Below are 18,193 nucleotides of genomic sequence, written 5' to 3'. Positions count from 1 at the left end.
TCCACTGCAGCAGCCCTAGGGTGTGCCCCTCAGTTTCCCTGTCTGCCTGGTGAGGGAGCAGAGAGGCCCGATCGGTGCACAGTAAGAGTTTGCTCTTCTCCTGGACAAGCGGGCGCTGGCATGGGCCAGGCACACAGATGCTGAGAGCTCCCAGTGAATGGAGCCCCGCGTTTTCCTGTGGCAGAGAATAGACTGCTTCTGCTTCCCCGGGCACAACGCCAAAATCAATATAAATTTTTTTTTTTGAACCTCTGCGTTTCAAAAAGAAATAAAAGCAAGTTGAGCGATTGCAGTCTAAAGCGAGGCTCTGTAATTTTTGTAATTATGGAACAGGAGCAAGACAAAGCGGGAGTGAGAGCAGTCTTGGGGGAGGGGACAGTCACCTCCCCTCCCCCTCCTCGTGCCCCACACCCAGCCTGGCTGGCCGGGGACAATGGCAGCCCTGAGACTCCGGCTCCCTCACCCCACACAGCTGCCTGTCCCTCTGAGGCATGGGACAGAGAGAGCTTGTCTGTGACAGCTTCCACGCCCCCTCTGGCCTCGGGTCAGGACTCTAGCATCTCTCGCCGGGGCACCCAGACTGCGAAGGGGCCCCTCTGCAGCCTCCTGGAGCTGAGACAGAATAAGGCAGGCCGCCCATCCCGTTTGGAATAAGATCTGACCTCACCCCGGCCTCGGCCGCCCTGTGGGAGCTGGCCCCCTCCACTGCCTCCACGTGATCTGCCCCCACGTGATGGCACTGGTCTCCGCCTCCTTGCTGACTTTCAAACCAAGCTCCTTCCTGCCTCAGGGCCCTTACGCTTGCTGTCCCACTGCTTGCAATACTGTATCCCAGCCTGTCACATTTCTGGCTCTTAATTCAGGTTGATTTTATTTATTTTATATTTATTTTTTGCTCTGTCTGGTAAAACAAGCTCCGGGGCCAATTTTGACCCATTTTGCCACTTCGGATCTGGGCTTCCAAGCTGCGCATGTTTTCTTTTTCTTAATCCTCATTCAGGATTGGCAGAGGCATTTCCCCTACTTGGTTTGTCCCCATCTTTGTCAGGGGCTTCACGATGTGGCCACAGGAGGCGCACTGAGGAAGAAAGGCAAGCTGTCGTGGGAGTTTTATGCCTGCGCTCATGAATTTCCCTCCACTTGGAATGCCTGCTCCTTTTTAAATAAATTTTTTAAATTGAGTTTATTGGTACATTTTAGGGATACAGTACGGTCACATTCATTATTGGGATCTTGTACCTTTACATGACAGGTCTTGGTTCTCATTTTTTTCCCCTTGTCCCTGACCTCCCTTCACACCCTGCCTGCTCCCTTTTTTTGAGCCTGATGAACTCCTATTCAACTTTCAAAACCCAGCCTTGATGGTGCCTCCTTTGGGAAGCTTTCTCTTGGTGATTTAACTCATTCCTTCTGGACCTACAGTGTCTTGCTTTCCTACATCTTGCAGCACTTGCCACAGAATGTTCTGGTAAGCTTCAGGCAGAAAGAGTCTCCTTCTAGCCGTGACCTCCTCCAAGCCATGACCTCGTTTAGGCCTTGCATTGTGAGTGTCCCTGACTCAGTATTCAGTCAGTATCTGCAGGACTGATTCTCTAGACAGGTGTCCAGGTCACATGTGGGCGCCTCTGAGGATGAGAGGCCAGGGTGGAGGTAAAAGTGTGGGCTGTCAGAGCCGTGGGAAGAGACGATGGTGTTGGTGACGGGGACCCTGTGTGGGGACCAGGTCCAGGAAGCCACAGAGCTTCTTCCCGGCTTCTGGCTGGTCCTGGGAGAGGGCTGAAGTTTACTTTGTGTCCTTTTGTCAACTTTAAAGAACATTCCAGAAGTCAAACAGGAAAAAGTGTACAGAAGAAAACAAAAATCAACAAAGCCCCGGTTTCATCTTCATGTGTACCCCCCCGTGTGCCTGTTTGTGAGTTGCTATGAACAAATTTGGGGTGGAGGGAGAATCGTTGGGCGGGGTACTTCAAAACCTGCTTTTCTGACTGCACAAAACTCTTCCCCATGGTCTGACATGGTCTTTCATCACATTTCTGGACGTCCGATTGAGGTTGCAGAAAATAGCTGCACTAAACCTTGGTTTTATTATTTGAAAGAAAAAAGAAAACCATCAACCGGGTCCCACGGCTCCCAGTGAGGCTCATGCCCTGCACCCTGGGCCCCGTTGACTTCTTTTCCTTCCGATAAAATTATGGAATGTGGTCCTCACACTTCCATCACAGTTGTCCCCACACAGTGCCTCCCAGAAGCCCAGCACCCAGGCCAGCACCACACAGCAAGGACCGGACTGGCTTATGGTCACCATGGCCAGGGTCGCTCGGTGGACACCGCACAGCCCACTGCCACTGTCTGCTCACCCACCCCTCTCTTCCCTTCTGTGCTTGGCAGCTGGGCCCAGGGCTTGAGGGGACCTCGCTGGAGCTGACCGCGGTGGACCATCAGGTAACAATGACCCTTCCCAGCCAGGTAGCAGGCATGGCTAAAGTGTGCCCCAGCCGGGTGTGGTGGTGCACGCCTGTAATCCCAGCACTCGGGAGGCTGAGGCAGGAGGGTCGCTGTGAGTTCTAGACCAGCCTGGGCTACATAGTGAGTTCCAGGTCAGTCTCAACTACATAGTGAGACCCCGTCTCAAAAACAAAAACAAAAAAGAAACAAAAATAATAATAAAAATAAATAAAGGGTGCCACAGTGTGGCCTCTGCATCATTTTATAGGCGAGCAGAATGAAGCTCAGAGCCACAACAGTAGTCCTTAGGAGGAATATTGACTAGTAGCCCTAAGGTACTCCACTGACAAAAGTCAGTCAGGAGATTTGAACCCATGACTTTCTGAGGCCAGTTTCATACCCTGTCTTCTACCCACGCTGCCTCTGGAGCTAAAGAGTAAGAAGGATACAGAGGACTTATTCATCTTGGGGTGACTAGAAGCCCAAAAATGTCACTCAAGCCAGTGATCCTTTCCCAGAGGAGGATGAAGCCAGGCCTCGAATATGAAAATCTTCTTTTGTAGTTTGTTATATGTATAGACTTGGGGATTTCCCAAAATCCAGTAAGAGATGTGCTGTTACCCTCATCTTTTTTTTTTTTTTTTTTTTTTTTTTTTTTTTTTTTTTTTTTTTGTAGTGGGGATCAAACTCAGGTCCTTGTGCTTGTGAGGCAGGTGCTGGAACCACTGAGCTAAATCCCTGGGCCTACCCTCATCTTAAAAGATAGGGATAGTCTGGCACAGAGAAGTCAAGACATCTACACAAAGTCACACAGCTGGAAAGTGATAGAGTGGACTCTGATCAGAGCTACAGTCCCCACATGGGCTAGCCCTCACCACAACTATTATCACCTTAGGAAAGAGAAATCAAATTGTCTGCTAGGAGGCAGCAATGGGGGTCTTATCATGAAACACGCTGTATTTCTCTTGGGAAGCATGGTGGCCTCGGGTCTCTCTTCTGGGCAGGATGCATAGGGGAGAGCGCACAGATGGCCGGAGTTGGAGCTGGCCGGGCAGCTTGCAGCAGTCTCTCATGCTCTCCTCTGGCTTGTATCCTCCCCTCCTGTCCTTCCGGGGGGCTGGGGGCGGCAGGGGGCTGAGGGAAGCTGGTGGAGCCACCAGCCCGCGTGGGTGTCACTCCGTCACTGCTATTTTGGAGCAAGGTGACTCTAGAATCCTGGTGCTTGTTGTGCCTGTGACCCCCGCTGTCCTCCAGGGTGACCTTCAACCGCAAAGCTGCTGTCCACGTGGACCGGGGCCGAGATCGTGCGTCCATCCGCCAGGACCCCCACAGCCAAACTCCGAGACATGGCAACCAACGGCAGCAAGGTGGCCGATGGGCAGATCTCCACGGAAGTCAGCGAGGCCCCCTTGGCCAACGACAAGCCCAAGACCCTGGTGGTGAAGGTGCAGAAGAAGGCCGGGGATCTTCCTGATAGAGACACGTGGAAGGGCCGCTTCGACTTCCTCATGTCCTGCGTGGGCTACGCCATCGGCCTGGGCAACGTCTGGAGGTTCCCCTACCTCTGTGGGAAGAACGGCGGGGGTAGGTGGTAGCCTGCTACCCTCTCAGCTGGGTCCTGCTTGGGCGCTGTCTGGGCCAGCCGTAGGGGAAGCCACGTAAAGTTCCCAAGGTGGTCGGTACCAGGTCTCGTTTCTTGCCTCTTGCCCCTTGATCGAGGGTCCTCTGTTAGTCAGCTCTGTCACTGTGGCAAAATACCTGGAAATAATGACCTAAGGAGGAGCCATAATTTTGAGCTCACAGTTTCAGTCCTTAGTCAGCTGGCTTCATTGTGTTTAGGCTGGTGGTGATCATGGTGGGAGGGTCGGGGGGCTGCTCACCTCGTGGCAGCCAGGAAGTGGAGGGGAAACGAGGGCTAGTCCCCAAGGCTGCACCCTGTGCCCCAGTCCTTCCACTGGGCCCTCTTTCAGCATGTTATCTGCAGCCCCACGATCTGACCACTTCCCCAAAGCCCAACAGCTGGCCGCCCAGCCTTCAATACAGAGAGCTATAAAGACGTGGAGAACTCAGCCGTAACCGATCCCAAAGGACAACTGTTCACCTCTTTGCTTTGCAAAGTACAGAGCATGTGTTTTGAGCAGAGGGATGCCCTTGGTCTGCAGTTGGCTTTGGGCACACTTTGGAAGCAAGACAGGAGAGCCCAAAGGGGAACCTGCAGCCGCGGGGCCCTGCCGATGAGAAGGGTTTCCCCAAAGCCGTGGGCCACAGCCTCTGTCCTGTTGCCCGCAGGAGCCTTCCTGATCCCCTACTTCCTGACACTCATCTTTGCGGGCGTCCCGCTCTTCCTGCTGGAGTGCTCGCTGGGCCAGTACACGTCCATCGGGGGCTTGGGTGTGTGGAAGCTGGCCCCCATGTTCAAGGGTAAGCGTGCGGGACGTGGCCCTGGGGGGGGCCCTGCCCCAGGCCTGTGTTAAGCCAGGGCTCCTCTGGATCCTGCTCATCCACGAGCTCACTGCCCACCGGGGTGGGGTGCTCTTCCACTCCTGTGCTTGGTGGCCGTGGGCCCTTGGAAGGCCTTATAGGAGCCACGATCACCGCCCACAGGCTGGGCCTGAGCCCGCTGGCCAGGTGCACGCGGCCTCGGGCTGGTCCCTGCCTCTCAGAGGCTTAGTATCACCAGCCATGAGGAGGAAGTGGCCAGTGGTGGCTGCCACCGCGGAGGGGTGGTGACGCTGTGCTCTCTCCCAGGTGTGGGCCTGGCCGCAGCGGTGCTGTCCTTCTGGCTAAACATCTACTACATCGTCATCATCTCCTGGGCCATCTACTACCTGTACAACTCCTTCACCACGGTGAGCCAGCCTGCTGCCCCTTTCCCACCCCAGGCCATGGCGTCCACTGTGGCCCTGTCCCCCCAGCAGCTCCAGCGCCATGTGATAACTACGCTTCCTGGCTCTCCCAATGCCCCTGTAAGAAGGGGATTGGTTACCCATTTTGTGTGGTGGCCTAAGTTCAGAGCCTCACTCTGCCATTTACCAACTGTGCAATAGGCTAGCGGGAGATTTAACCTCTCTGGGTCTTGCTGTCCTCACTGATAAAATGCAGATAAAAGTGAAACCCGCCTCAGTTCCTCAAAAGAATTGAAAATAAATTATCGTTCCACTTCTGGGTAAACGCCCACAGAATTAAAAGCAGGGGCTCAAAGACACACAGAGAGATCTTCTCAGGCCACATTCACAGCAGCATTAACCGCGGCGGCTGGCACAGGAAGTGACCCAGTGTCCAGCCTCACCTGGATGTCACACGGCCTTGAAAGGGAAGGGGGCTGGACACACAGCACAGGGATGAAACCTGAGGCTGCTGTGCTGTCCCAGAACGCATGCTGCAGGACTCCACGTGTGACAAGAAGCAAGACGTGGCTCACGGGGCCAGGAGAGGAGGGAGTGGGAGTTAGGGTTCAGTGGGACAGAGTTAAGAGTTAGCTGCAGATAGATGATGGTGATGGCTGCCTGTACTTAAAAATGAGGATAAATCATATGTGTGTCATGGTTCCTGTGCAGTCACTGAGCTGGGACATGGCCCAGGACCCAGAGTCCTGACAGTGCAGTTCTGAAGCCACTTGAAGGTCACGTTTCAGCCCTGACACTTGGTAGCTGTGTGACCTTAGGCAGGTTGCTGCCCCTCTCTGATCCTAAGAGCTGCTGGAGAGGAGAGGCAGGGATGTGAGAGGCCTAGGGGACCATTAGGGTGGACAAAACCAGCTGGAACCCCATTTGCTGGCCTGAGGGCTCCCAGGCAGTGCCCACGTGACTGTGTCCTTGCAGACGCTGCCATGGAAACAGTGTGACAACCCCTGGAACACAGAGCGCTGCTTCTCCAATTACAGCATCGTCAACACCACCAACATGACCAGCGCCGTGGTGGAGTTCTGGGAGTGAGTGCCCAGTGTGGGCGGGGGGCGGAGCCTCTTCCTGCCCAGAGAGACCTGGGCTCCGAGGGGCCACAGAGGAGACACAGCTGCCGGACGCTGCTGAAAGTAGCTGGGGGGACTGCATCTATCCTTGTCACCTTTCTCTGGACAGCGTACTGACCCTGTGCTCGGTACTCAACCCAGAGATGGTGTAGCTTGCAGCAGATGTGCCCAGGCCTGCGTGTTCTGTCGGGGACCCCTGGACCCGTAGTGAAGGCCGCATCTGTGAACTCCATCGTCAGAGGAGGAGGGTTGGGGACACTGCTGTGACACAGTGAGGTCCCAGGGCCCAAAGCTCTGTGTCACAAAGGGAGCATCTCGGGAGGCCCCAGAGTTTGTGGACGGAGCAGGAAGAAGCGGCACCCAGGCTCTCTGTGGGCTGCATGCATCCGTGCAGATGAAAACCTACTCCGGTGTGGTTGGCTCTGCTGCTGACAACTGCCACTCGCAGCTCTCCTGGACATAGTCGGGCTCTAAGTCATTCAGCCACTTGCTCCATACGTGTTTCCTGAGCACCTACTATGAACCAGTGTGATTAACAAGCTGGATCTGTGAAGGCAGGACCCCGCTAGGAGGAGGCACACATAGGTCTCCTGGCATCTTCGTGGGAAGGGTGGCTGCTGGCGGGGGAGACAGAGACAGAGACAGACAGAGAGAGGGAGGAGGCAGAGGCTGGCTCACAGGCAGGGCACCTTCTAAGATCCGGCTTCTAAGAGGGCTACATTCTGAGATCCGGAGGGAGCCGTTCATTGCAGAGCACAATTGACAACAGGTCCCCTAGAAGCCTCTGGCATCCAGGGGAGCAATGACAGGGCTGAGCAGCAAGTCCTGCTCCCTCCAACCTCTGACACTTCCTAGTGACACTGTGCTGGACCTCATGGTCCCCACACAAGCCAGGGAGGTCGTGACCCGTGTCTGCGCCTGGGCACCCTGGCCCCTCCATCTGGCCCAGACCCTGTGACTCTCTCATGGCTGCTCTGTCCCACCAGGCGCAACATGCATCAGATGACGGACGGGTTGGACAAGCCGGGTCAGATCCGCTGGCCGCTGGCCATCACCCTGGCCATTGCGTGGATCCTGGTGTACTTCTGCATCTGGAAGGGTGTGGGCTGGACTGGGAAGGTAGGGATGTGCGCGGGGTCGGGGAAGGTGGCAGGGTCCACAGAGGGATCCCTCCTCTCCCAAGAGCACCGTCCAACCCTGATTAAGAAGGTCGCTGTAGCTCTCCGTGCCTCCGTTTCCCTTTCCTTGAAATGAGAATCATGAGGTTCCTCACGGGTGCCCAGCCTGGAAAAACACAGATGTTGACTGGTCCCACTGGAGAACGGTCACACTGGTGGGCCCTTTCCAAACTCCATCCCAGGAGCTGAGAGGCAGAGGCTGGCCGAATCTTTCCTGGCCCAGGCCTGAAGGACGCCTTTCTAAGTAGCAGGGGTGGTCATTGGCCAGACGACCAGGCGGGACTCAGAAAGGATGAGAAATTGACTGGAAGTCACACAGCCCATAGTCATACACATGATGTTGAAGCCCCTTTCCTAACTCTAAGGGCATTGGTTTCTCCAGAGGAGGGCAGCTGTCTTTCCTAACTCCACATTATCCCAGAGCCATTAATCCAGTGAATAACCCAGGGTGGAGGGTCACAGCAGTCCCAGAGACACAAAGCCCGCTACACTCGGAAACTGCCCTTTCCCACAGGGAGCAGAGAGGCACGGCTTCGTACATCATCAGTCTTTTGATTATCAGTTTGACAAAAATACTTTTCTTATTATTGTACTCACTGCCAGCACTGTGGGAAAAGCCGCTCCACTGCAGGGTGGAGCCCAGTTCCAGGAGTCAATTAGACAACACGGGCCAGAGCCCCGGAGAAGCTGATTCTCTGACTCAGTAATTCACTGCTAGGAAGATGTCCCAGGAGGGGGTAATAATTTTGTAGATACAGATTTATATGCAGAGATGTTCACTGCAGTATTTATATTCACATAAAATCAGAAGAAACCTAAATGGATACCAGGAGGGGGGACTTGAAAGGGGACAGTGAGACCCCGAGGACCATTTCGTAGGACTAAAAATGACACCGTGCATGACGCAAGGCTCAGGAGACAACTCTGTACGTGCTGTGGGCTTTCAAACTTTAAACACATTAAGTAGAAAGGCAGCTACATAATTTGAGCTTCATTTTGTGAGAAAAATGTGACCAGATGTGCCCAGGAAAGCCCTGCAGGAGCAGCCCTGAAATGTCAGCACCCACGCACTGACGGGATGCCCAGGGGTCGGGAGGACCAAGATGCGAATCACACAAACCTGTCTCTCCTGCCACTTCTACTCTAGGGCCTGCCCAAGGGGACGTATGTGTTCATGTGTAATTTCTAAATTTTCCAGTCATCCCATGTATGACTTAGGTAATTTAGAAATCAAAACCTGGGAGGGGTGCTGGGGATTTAGCTCAGTGGCACCACGCCTGCCTCACAAGCACAAGGTGCTGAGCTCGATCCCTGGCACCACGGGCGGGGCGGGAGCTGGGAGGAGGAGAGGGGAACAGGAAAAAGCAGGTGCTGAACTGATTGACTCAGACATCCAGCAGGGTCTTCTGGGAGTGGGCGCCAAGCTCGGCATGGGGGAAGGCTTCCTGGAGGGCAGAGGCCTGGCCCCAGGTGAGGCAGGGGCACGCTGGCGGGTGACGCTCGCCCACCTCTCCAGGTGGTGTACTTCTCTGCCACCTATCCGTACGTCATGCTCATCATCCTGTTCTTCCGCGGAGTGACACTGCCTGGGGCCAAGGAGGGCATCCTCTTCTACATCACGCCCAACTTCCGAAAGCTGTCTGACTCCGAGGTGAGCACCCCTTTCCTCCCGGCCTCACTCACCAACCTCGGACGCTGGTCCAGGCCCCGGGGGAGTGCGGCTGCGGTTATTAGGACCGTTTTCCATCCTCTTGCCCACAGGTGTGGCTGGATGCGGCTACCCAGATCTTCTTCTCCTACGGGCTGGGCCTGGGGTCCCTGATCGCTCTCGGGAGCTACAACTCTTTCCATAACAACGTCTACAGGTGCCAGGGTGCAACTGTGAGCCTGGTCCTTCCTGACCCATCCCTCCCTCCTGGCTTTCCCACAGCCTTCCGGGCTCGGCCCCATCCTCCCTAACCCTGCCCCTTTCTCCAGACCCCGCCCCTTCCGTCAAGGCCCCACCTCCGCCTTCCAAGCCACACCCAGAGGCCACGCCCACACACCCCATCCCCCGCTTTCTCCTTTGTGCCTCCTTTTTTGCCTTCTTGGCAACCCTGCTCTGAGCCAGCCGCGCAGCTCAAGGCGGCTCCTCTGGGCCCATTTCTTCCTGTCCCGGATCCTTGTGAGCCTGCCCTGTGCCTTGGGGCCTGTCCTCAGGGCCACCTGTTCTCAGGGCCACATCTCCTGCTGGCCCCTCCCTGACTGCTGCCCCTGCGCAGCTCCCTGACTCAGCGCCCTCCTCCAGGGACTCCATCATCGTCTGCTGCATCAACTCTTGCACGAGCATGTTCGCGGGCTTCGTCATCTTCTCCATTGTGGGGTTCATGGCTCATGTCACCAAGAGGTCCATTGCCGACGTGGCGGCCTCAGGTCAGCGCCGCCAGGAGGGCCCTGCTGCGGGGGAAGACGCTGTGCACCAGGGGCCGTGTCACCACCATGACACAAGACCCTCAAGTTCGTGCTTCTGTCCTGGCACCAAAGTGCTCTCACCAAACACTGCCCACTCTGCCCCTCTCCACTCCCTGCTTAGCCACCCGAGGGCCCACGGGCTCCACTGAGGCCCTGGAGACTCAGGGGTGACACATCCGTCCCTGTCCCGCCAAGACCTGGTGGTCATGGTCTCTGCTGAGGTTCTGGTCTCCCGTCACACCCCAGGGACTCTCCCGGTGCCACCCCTGCCCACGCTCAGGTCCAGACCAGGGAGGGGCCCCTGCGGCCCCCGCTCCGGTCCTCTCACCTGACTGCCCGCCCCCCAGCCTCCCACTGGCTCCTTCCCGGAAGCTCGCTCGGAAGAGTCCTCCGAAGATGCGGGGAAGTGGACGGATGTGGGTTGTGCTCTGAGCAGCAAACACCTTTTCCTTCTGCCTGTTCCCCAGGCCCTGGGCTGGCATTCCTGGCGTACCCAGAGGCCGTGACGCAGCTGCCCATCTCCCCACTGTGGGCCATCCTCTTCTTCTCCATGCTGCTGATGCTGGGCATTGACAGCCAGGTGAGCACCCCAACACCTTGAGCCCCCCACCGGCAATTCCTCAGTCCAGAGCCAGCAGCAAGAGGGAGGTCACACTTAGGTCCCTGTGAAAATGACTCAGGTTTCTAGAATGTTCCACCCCATGAGACCCTGGGGAGCGATTCAGACACCGTCCCCACTTCCTGCAGGGGAAACTGAGGCCCAGAGGGAAAGAACTCTCCTGAGGCCCCCAAGCGAGCGAGGGGTAGAAGGAGGCTGCGCCCCAGGGCTGGCTGGGTTGGAGCGGGGCCGGGGCTGGGGCAGGTGGTCCACTCTCCACCCCCCACAGTTCTGCACTGTGGAGGGCTTCATCACTGCACTGGTGGACGAGTACCCCAGGCTCCTCCGCAACCGCAGGGAGCTCTTCATTGCCGCCGTCTGCATCGTGTCCTACCTGATCGGCCTCTCCAACATCACCCAGGTGGGCTCAGTAGGCACCTGCACACCCAGGCCTCCTGGGCCCAGGTAGAAATTAGATGACCGCAGGGAGTAGGCGCCAGGGGAGAGGACTGTGAGGCTGAGGACGGTCCACAGGTTGGAAAGGACTCTGCATGGGACAGGGTGGTCAGGGAGGTCTCTCTGAGGATGTGACAGCTGAGCTGAGACGTTTGATGAGAGACAACCAGGCAGGGAAGCTCTGGGGCAGAGAACGCGGCCCGTGCCAAGGCCCTGTGGTGGGGATGGGCTTGGGGAGCTGAAGGGATGGGAAGGAGGTGGATCCTGTGGCATCTGGGTCAGAGCTGACTGCGCTTGGTCTGTTTCTTTATGAGCTATGTTATTGTCCTGTGTAAGCCAGGGAAGGTTTTGGCAGGGAAAAGGCATGTTTGAGCAAAGATGGCTTAGTGACCACCTCCTCACTCTGCCTCCAGCCCTGCTGGAATGGGCTGTCTCCCTTGGCTGCCTGGACTTCTTCTTCCTGATCCCAGAAAGTGAACGTCTACATCCAGTCAGGCTCAAAGCCCTCGCTCTACCTCTAGTCTGCCCTCGAGCTTTCTTGCTGCAGTGCAGCCTAATAAAATCGGCCCTCTTGGGGCCCACACTGAATGCGCTGGGTGCTGGGGGCACCCTCCTTTCCTCCTGCAGGGGGGCATCTACGTCTTCAAACTCTTCGACTACTACTCTGCCAGCGGCATGAGCCTGCTGTTCCTCGTGTTCTTTGAGTGTGTCTCCATTTCCTGGTTTTATGGTGAGCGTCACCCTCCCCCCTTATTCATTCATCCACCCCCCACACAGTGACTAATTTGGTCTTCACAACCATTCAGAGAGGTTTTGTTTAGAAGATACAAAAGGAACCGTTAAATACATTCATTTTAAATGGGGCCAGCACTTCATAAATTTGGGAATAAAAAGGTTTGTTTGAGGTTCTATCTAGGAAAGGGAAACTCAAACATCTATAATTTTTTTGAAGCTTTAAAGTTCCTTTTTTGATAACTGCTCGGCTATCGGTGAAAGTCTGTGTTATCTGAGACAAAAAGCAGGAAACACTGATGTGTGTGTTACTTTTGACGTCCTCTTCCCTGCACTTTCGACTTCTAGAGCAGATCAAGTGTTTTGGAGGGGACTCGACGCTCTGAGTCTCCTCTGGGCAGACCTGCACCTCACCCCTTGTCACGGTCCCTTGTCCCCTCGGAATGGTCTGGCCAGTAACTGCCTGTGAGCTGAGTGGTGCGGGCTGGTCTCTGGTCACTTCAAGACATCCTGCAGTTTTTGTTTGTTTATGGGATTTGCAGTCCTTCACAGTCACCAGTAGGAGACCATCGGGGAAATGCCCTATCCAGTTAGCCGGCTGGAGGCACGGCTGGGACAGATGCGATGCAGGACGGACGTGGGGACTGGGACCACATTTCACACGTCCCCTTCCCTGGTGGCTGTATGTCAGGGTGATCTGCTTTCCTACTTGTGCTGGGACGGGCCCTGGAATACACAAAGCCGCAGGGCTGGGTCACCAGGGGAAACGAGTTCGGAGAAATGGCGTGACCTGCTTAGGGTCCCTCCACGAGGAACCGGGACCCCGCTGCGCCCACCACTCATGCAGGCCCCATTCTGTTGCTCCAAATGTCACAGGCGTCAACCGATTCTATGACAACATCCAAGAGATGGTCGGCTCCAGGCCCTGCATCTGGTGGAGGCTCTGCTGGTCCTTCTTCACCCCGATCATTGTGGCAGTAAGGATGAGGCGGAACCACCTGTTACGAGCAGGCTGGCTGAGCCCGGGCAGCTCCATTCCAGGGAGCTGCTTCAGGGGCAAAGACAGGAGGAGAGGTCCCCAGGGCCGAGCTCCCCATTCCTTTCCCCTGCGTCTGTTGAGCAGCCCTGACCACCCACGACATCACGCTCACGTCTTCGGGGACCCGGGTGCTGTTAGTCCTCTTAAACACTGAGGGTGGGGCTCAGCCAGTCTGTGTCACTCAGCCCTCAGCGCTGGAGTGCACCCAGCCTCTCTTTCTCTCTCTCACGGCGACCTTGCCTGCCTCCCACAGGGGTGCTGGGCCGGGCCTGGGAGGCTGAGTGGTGTCCTACTCAGGCGGGGCCAACGCCCCTTGCCCCTTGCTCTGTTCGCCAGGCAGGGAGGCCAGAGGGATCCTGAGAGAGGCCGGTTTTCCCTGCTTCCTGCCCAGAGAGGGCACCTGTCCCATTATCCACAAAGGTGCCTGTGTCCCAGCAGCGCCCTGGGTGTCGGGATGGGGTCAGCCGTGGGACGGGGTGGAGGGCCAGGGCCCTGGCTGGTCCAGTCTGGGTGACGTGGCCCCTCATCCCGCCCTCCACCCTGCCCAGGGTGTGTTCATTTTCAGCGCCGTGCAGATGACGCCCCTCACCATGGGCAGCTACGTCTTCCCCAAGTGGGGCCAGGGTGTGGGCTGGCTCATGGCTCTGTCCTCCATGGTCCTCATCCCCGGGTACATGGCCTACATGTTCCTTACCCTGAAGGGCTCCCTGAAGCAGGTAAGCCCCTTCCCACCCAGCTGAGGGGCTGCTGCTCCCGTTCCCCACATGCCGACACAGCCCTGTCCTTGAGAAGCTCCAGGTCTAGTTGGGGAGATGATGAGCTAAGGGCCGTGGCACTGGGGTGTGAGAGGGGCTCCACTAGACTATGCCGAGGAGATAGGCTCCAGGAGCTCTGCCTTAGCCCTGCCTGGGTTGAGAGGATTTGCCAAAGCTTCCCAGAAGAGGGGATCTCTAAGGAGCACCTGAGGGTCAACCAGGTATAGTGGTGGAACAAAAGGATCGTTCCTAGAAGGGGGAGGGGAGGGGCACACAGCATGTGCAAAGGTCACGGGGTACAAATGGCATTTGGTGAACTGAAGAGAGGTGGGTATGGCTGGAGAACAGAGTGGAGTGGGTAATGGGCAGTGTAAGTAAGTCAGGTGAGATCACGAATGGCTTTGGAAATCAGGACAAGATTTTTTTTCCCCCTGGTACCAGGGATGGAACTCAGAACCTCGCATTTGCAAGACAGGCACAGGGCCACCGAACTAAATCCCCAGCCAGGACAAGAACTTTAGACTCTATCCCAAGGGTTACGGGAGCCTTCAGGAGCCTTTGAGGATTTGGAGTGGATGGAGGGTGGGGTCAGACTTGTTGAGGCTCCTCTGGATGACACTCTGAAGTGTGCTCTTACCCTCCAAGAGAGGCAGTACCCTACGGGCACATGCAGGCTGGGATCCCTTAACCAAATGGTTGGAACCAAAAGTGTTCCGGATTTCAGAGTTTTTCAGATTTGGAAATACTTGCATACCAGTGACAAGATATGGGGCGATTTAGCCAATACTTTGGGACACCTGTGTTTTGCCTCGGTCTGTCACACCAGGTCAGGAGTGTCAGTCAGCACTAAGAACTTACAGATTTGGGGGCATCAGGGTTCAGAATCTCAGCTGGGGGCTGCTCAGCCCATGCTGCATGCACACCAGCTCTTTGTTAATTTGCACAGAATTCGGGACGAGGCGAGGCAGTGTGAGTAACAGGTGGGGACTCGTGGGGCCAGCGCAGGCAAAGGTGACCTCCAGGAGGGAGGAGAAGCCCACCATGGAAACTATCAGGAAGCCATCTCCTCAGGATTCCCCTGAAGCTGTCCCTGCCACAAGGGGGCACTCTAAGGCCTAAGGCACAGGGTTCTGTGCAGCCCCTGGAGTTGCCTGAGCAATCTGTTCCTCCTGCAGATGGATAAACTGAGGCCCCCGGAGGGAAGCTGCTTTCCAGCCTTCATAGTGAGTTGTTCAAGAGCTAGAACTCAGACCTTTTGTCCAACTCCAGGTCCAAAGCTTTAGCTTTCCCAGAAAAGGTCATAGGCAAGACTGAAAGAGGGAGGAGTGTATGCTCTAGTAGAGGTTTAGTTTTAGCAAACTAAAAGCCCCCGCAAGATGGGTATGTCTCATGGAAAAAATGAAGTAGGGGCTGAGAGAGCAAGCCGCACAATCATCTGAAAGTATGCACATGCAAAGGCCCTAGGGCAGAGTGTCTGGCATATTTGAGGAGGCCAGTGTGGCTGAATGGATCAGCAAGGGTGGAGGAGGGAGGACATGAGGTCTGTAAGGCTGGCCATGCCCAGAAAGCCTCACGCCTCCCTCCCCTGGTCCCCACAGCGCATCCAGGTCATGACCCAGCCCAGCGAGGACATCGTCCGCCCAGAGAATGGCCCAGAGCAGCCCCAGGCCAGCGGCTCAGCCAGCAAGGAGGCCTACATCTAGGGCTGGCCACTCGCCACCCAATGCTGTCACCCCTGCCTGGCTGAGCCCCAGTGACCGCCACTTGAAGACTGGACACTTTCCATCTGCACCTACCTCAAGTGGTGCAACCCAACACCATCAGCTCTCAGAGGGGCGAGGGGGGACAGTTGGACCTGGGCAGCCTCGGCCACAGATAGCGGCACCCAGCAGCTGCCAGTGCCTGGGGGCTGGTGACCTTTTTCATGGGGCCCCTAAGCACCAAGCAGCCGGTTAGCATTTGTTGCAGCCGTGGCAGCCCATTTTTAGCCTGCCAGTGAGTGTGGCCGGGAGAGACCGCACACACTCCTGGCTTTTAGTCGTTTTACCTGACTGTTCTTTTACTGCCAGACCCTGACTGTTACGTGGGACTCCGCACGAAGTCGGTTCTGCCAGATGCTGCTTGGGCCCCCTCAACACGGGCATTTTGTACAGTGGAACCACAGGGGCTTCGAGCTCAGGGGCAGGAGCCAGCGGAGCTCTGACTCCTCAGCTGTAGGCTTCTCCTTCCTGAGGCAGCTGATGAAACACCCCAGAGTCCTCAGGTGGTGTCCCCTCCCCTTGTCCCAAGTGGATGGGCCCCTGGGCAGCTCTTCAACTGCCGGGTTTGGATTGGACCCAGCCCACCTGCCCCTTCCAAAAGGGCTGTGTGCTGGAAAAGTGCTCCATGCACAACTGATTTTTCTTGGTCGCCACTGGTGGGGAACAAGCAAGAGTGCCTGTTCACTGCCCACCTTCACAGAGCACAAAACCCTGCAGAGCGAACGAGGGGACGGGGCTGTCCCAATCAAGGCAGACCCAGCTGTCCCTCAGGCTCCCTCTTACACTGTCACTCTCACTGCCACCCCATTTTCAGCTGCTTCCTCCTCTCCTTTCCTCAGTCTCCTCAGCAGGAGCCACTATGACCCACCCAGCCCACGAACTGAGGCACCAGTGTCCTCCCCAGCCTCCGCCCCACCCCACCGCAGGCTTCCGAAGCCGACTGTGCTTCTTCAGGAAGTGGGACGTGTCCCTTTCAGGAATCGGCTTCATGGTGTTGGTGGTGAAGCCGGGTCTGGGGGTCCTAGGAGCACCCAAAGGCGGCCTTTTGCATCAGCCAGGAGAAGGGGTCCCCGTAGCAAAGCAGAGGTCTCGCCCATAGCACCTTAGCTTTTTAGCTCACCAACTGTGTTTCCTGACTAACCCTTATTAACTATGGTAAATGCTGTGACTGTGTGTTTTTTAGTCTCTTCTCATGCTCATCCAGAAGCAACCAGCACACCAGTTCTTGCAATAAGGTATTGCCCTCAGAACACCCAGCACATTATTGTAGAGAATTTTAAATGTCTGTATATGCACATAGGTAGGCACACCGTGCACACCTGTCCCTTCGAGTGGCATGAAGGGTCTGCAGCCTTCCCGAGGCCACCTGGAAAATGGTCGCATTGCCAAGGTACCCCAGGCCGTGTGGGGAAGCCACGCTGCAGCTGTGTCCAGTCGTGAGGTTCTAGGGTTAGGATGGAAGGACCCGCCACTGTGTCCTGGCCCCACCCCACTGTCCAAGTGTGCATTCCCTTAGGGGACAGGTGGGGACTCCCTTTTCTTTATCTTCAATGTGAAACAGAGACAGACTTCGTTCTATGATAAATGCAGTATACTTCATGTTTGTAAGCTCCTCTAACTTCAATGTTTGGCAAGAAATCCCCTAACTGATTTCCACCCAAACTCACCATATAGAGCACAATATCAAGTCTTGTACATTTACTGTGAGATCCGTGAATATGTGTAACTTTTTTTTTCTTTTTTTTAGTATTTGCCCGGGGTTGGGGGGAGAGATATTGTATTATCATATGTGCTTTTTTTTGCAATAAGGATTTATTCTCAGATCATCAAGTAAATCTATCTCTATATTAAAAATATATGTAATATATACATATTCAAACTATATACAGAGCCTGTTTTAAAAAAATGCAGTATTATTTAGTAAAATTACCTGTTCTATGGACCAAATGTTAAATATTTATAAATGAAGATGCATTTTAAATGTCTATAAACAGTGTCATAACTAGAGCACGGGTGTTATGTAAGTTTCTAAGAATTTAGAGAAAAATAATAAAGGTTCTATGAAATGCAGTATCAGATCTTCAGTTCTTATGGGTGGAGCACAGTAGCCTCTTTCATCAACACATAAACACCAACTAATTTTCCCTCACAAAGAGGGATTGGTACTTAAAAATCTAGAAAAATGGAGGTAGACTTCCCCCAAGCTGTAGGATCACTGGATACAAAACAACTCTGAGCTACCTGAGAAGATGCTTTCCCTGTGTAAGAGGTCAATGAAATAAAGGTCAAAAAACCTAAGGATAAAAGTTAAAACCACTTTCCTTAATGACAACTATTCATTTGCTTATTGATCTCAACACTTTATAATTTTTTATTTAAAAAAAAAATCTTACTTAGGAGGGCCGGGATTTAGCTCAATGGTTCCACCACCTGCCTCACAAGCGCAATGACCCCAGTTCAATACCCAGTATAAAAAAGGAGGGGAGGCTTGGACTGAAAGATCAGCCAACAACGTGGTATCCAGGTGGGGGGGCCACGTGCCATCCCCTACAAAGCCTTCATGGGAGCTGGCACCAAACGTTTTGCATTTCCAGCTTCCAGAACTGGGAGCCCTTTTCTCCTAAGCCCTTTCCCGCCTAAGTTACATAGCCCCAGGTATTTTGTGATAGCTACAGAAAACTGACCAACAGCAAGCCATATACATGTGCCGCCCATCCAGGCACATGGAAGACCATGAACCCCTATTTTCCTTTTCTTACTCATAATTAGCTGAAGGTAGAGTATTGGCAGAATGTGTACATCTCAAGAA

General features: G+C 55.0%; 1 protein-coding gene across 1 annotated transcript; it reads left to right on the top strand.

Moving 5' to 3' along the window:
- The first annotated feature begins 1,269 nt into the window (after window positions 1-1,269).
- Slc6a1 (solute carrier family 6 member 1) lies at window positions 1,270-17,454 on the top strand. The gene is made up of 15 exons (XM_010631383.2): window positions 1,270-2,442; window positions 3,700-4,029; window positions 4,735-4,866; window positions 5,194-5,294; window positions 6,267-6,376; window positions 7,402-7,534; window positions 9,110-9,244; window positions 9,355-9,458; window positions 9,881-10,005; window positions 10,512-10,624; window positions 10,932-11,063; window positions 11,726-11,828; window positions 12,707-12,807; window positions 13,418-13,585; window positions 15,223-17,454. The coding sequence occupies exons 2-15, from the start codon at window positions 3,792-3,794 to the stop codon at window positions 15,325-15,327; spliced, it is 1,800 nt and encodes a 599-aa protein (XP_010629685.1). The 5' UTR covers window positions 1,270-2,442; window positions 3,700-3,791; the 3' UTR covers window positions 15,328-17,454.
- The last annotated feature ends 739 nt before the right edge of the window (window positions 17,455-18,193 follow it).

This window comes from Fukomys damarensis, unplaced genomic scaffold (genome assembly GCF_012274545.1).
Source record: "Fukomys damarensis isolate Sample0158 unplaced genomic scaffold, DMR_v1.0_HiC HiC_scaffold_37, whole genome shotgun sequence".
In the NCBI taxonomy this organism is placed as follows: Eukaryota; Metazoa; Chordata; class Mammalia; order Rodentia; family Bathyergidae; genus Fukomys; species Fukomys damarensis.
The sequence above is the reverse complement of the archived record's forward strand: the minus strand, read 5'-3'. Positions and strand labels throughout refer to the sequence as shown.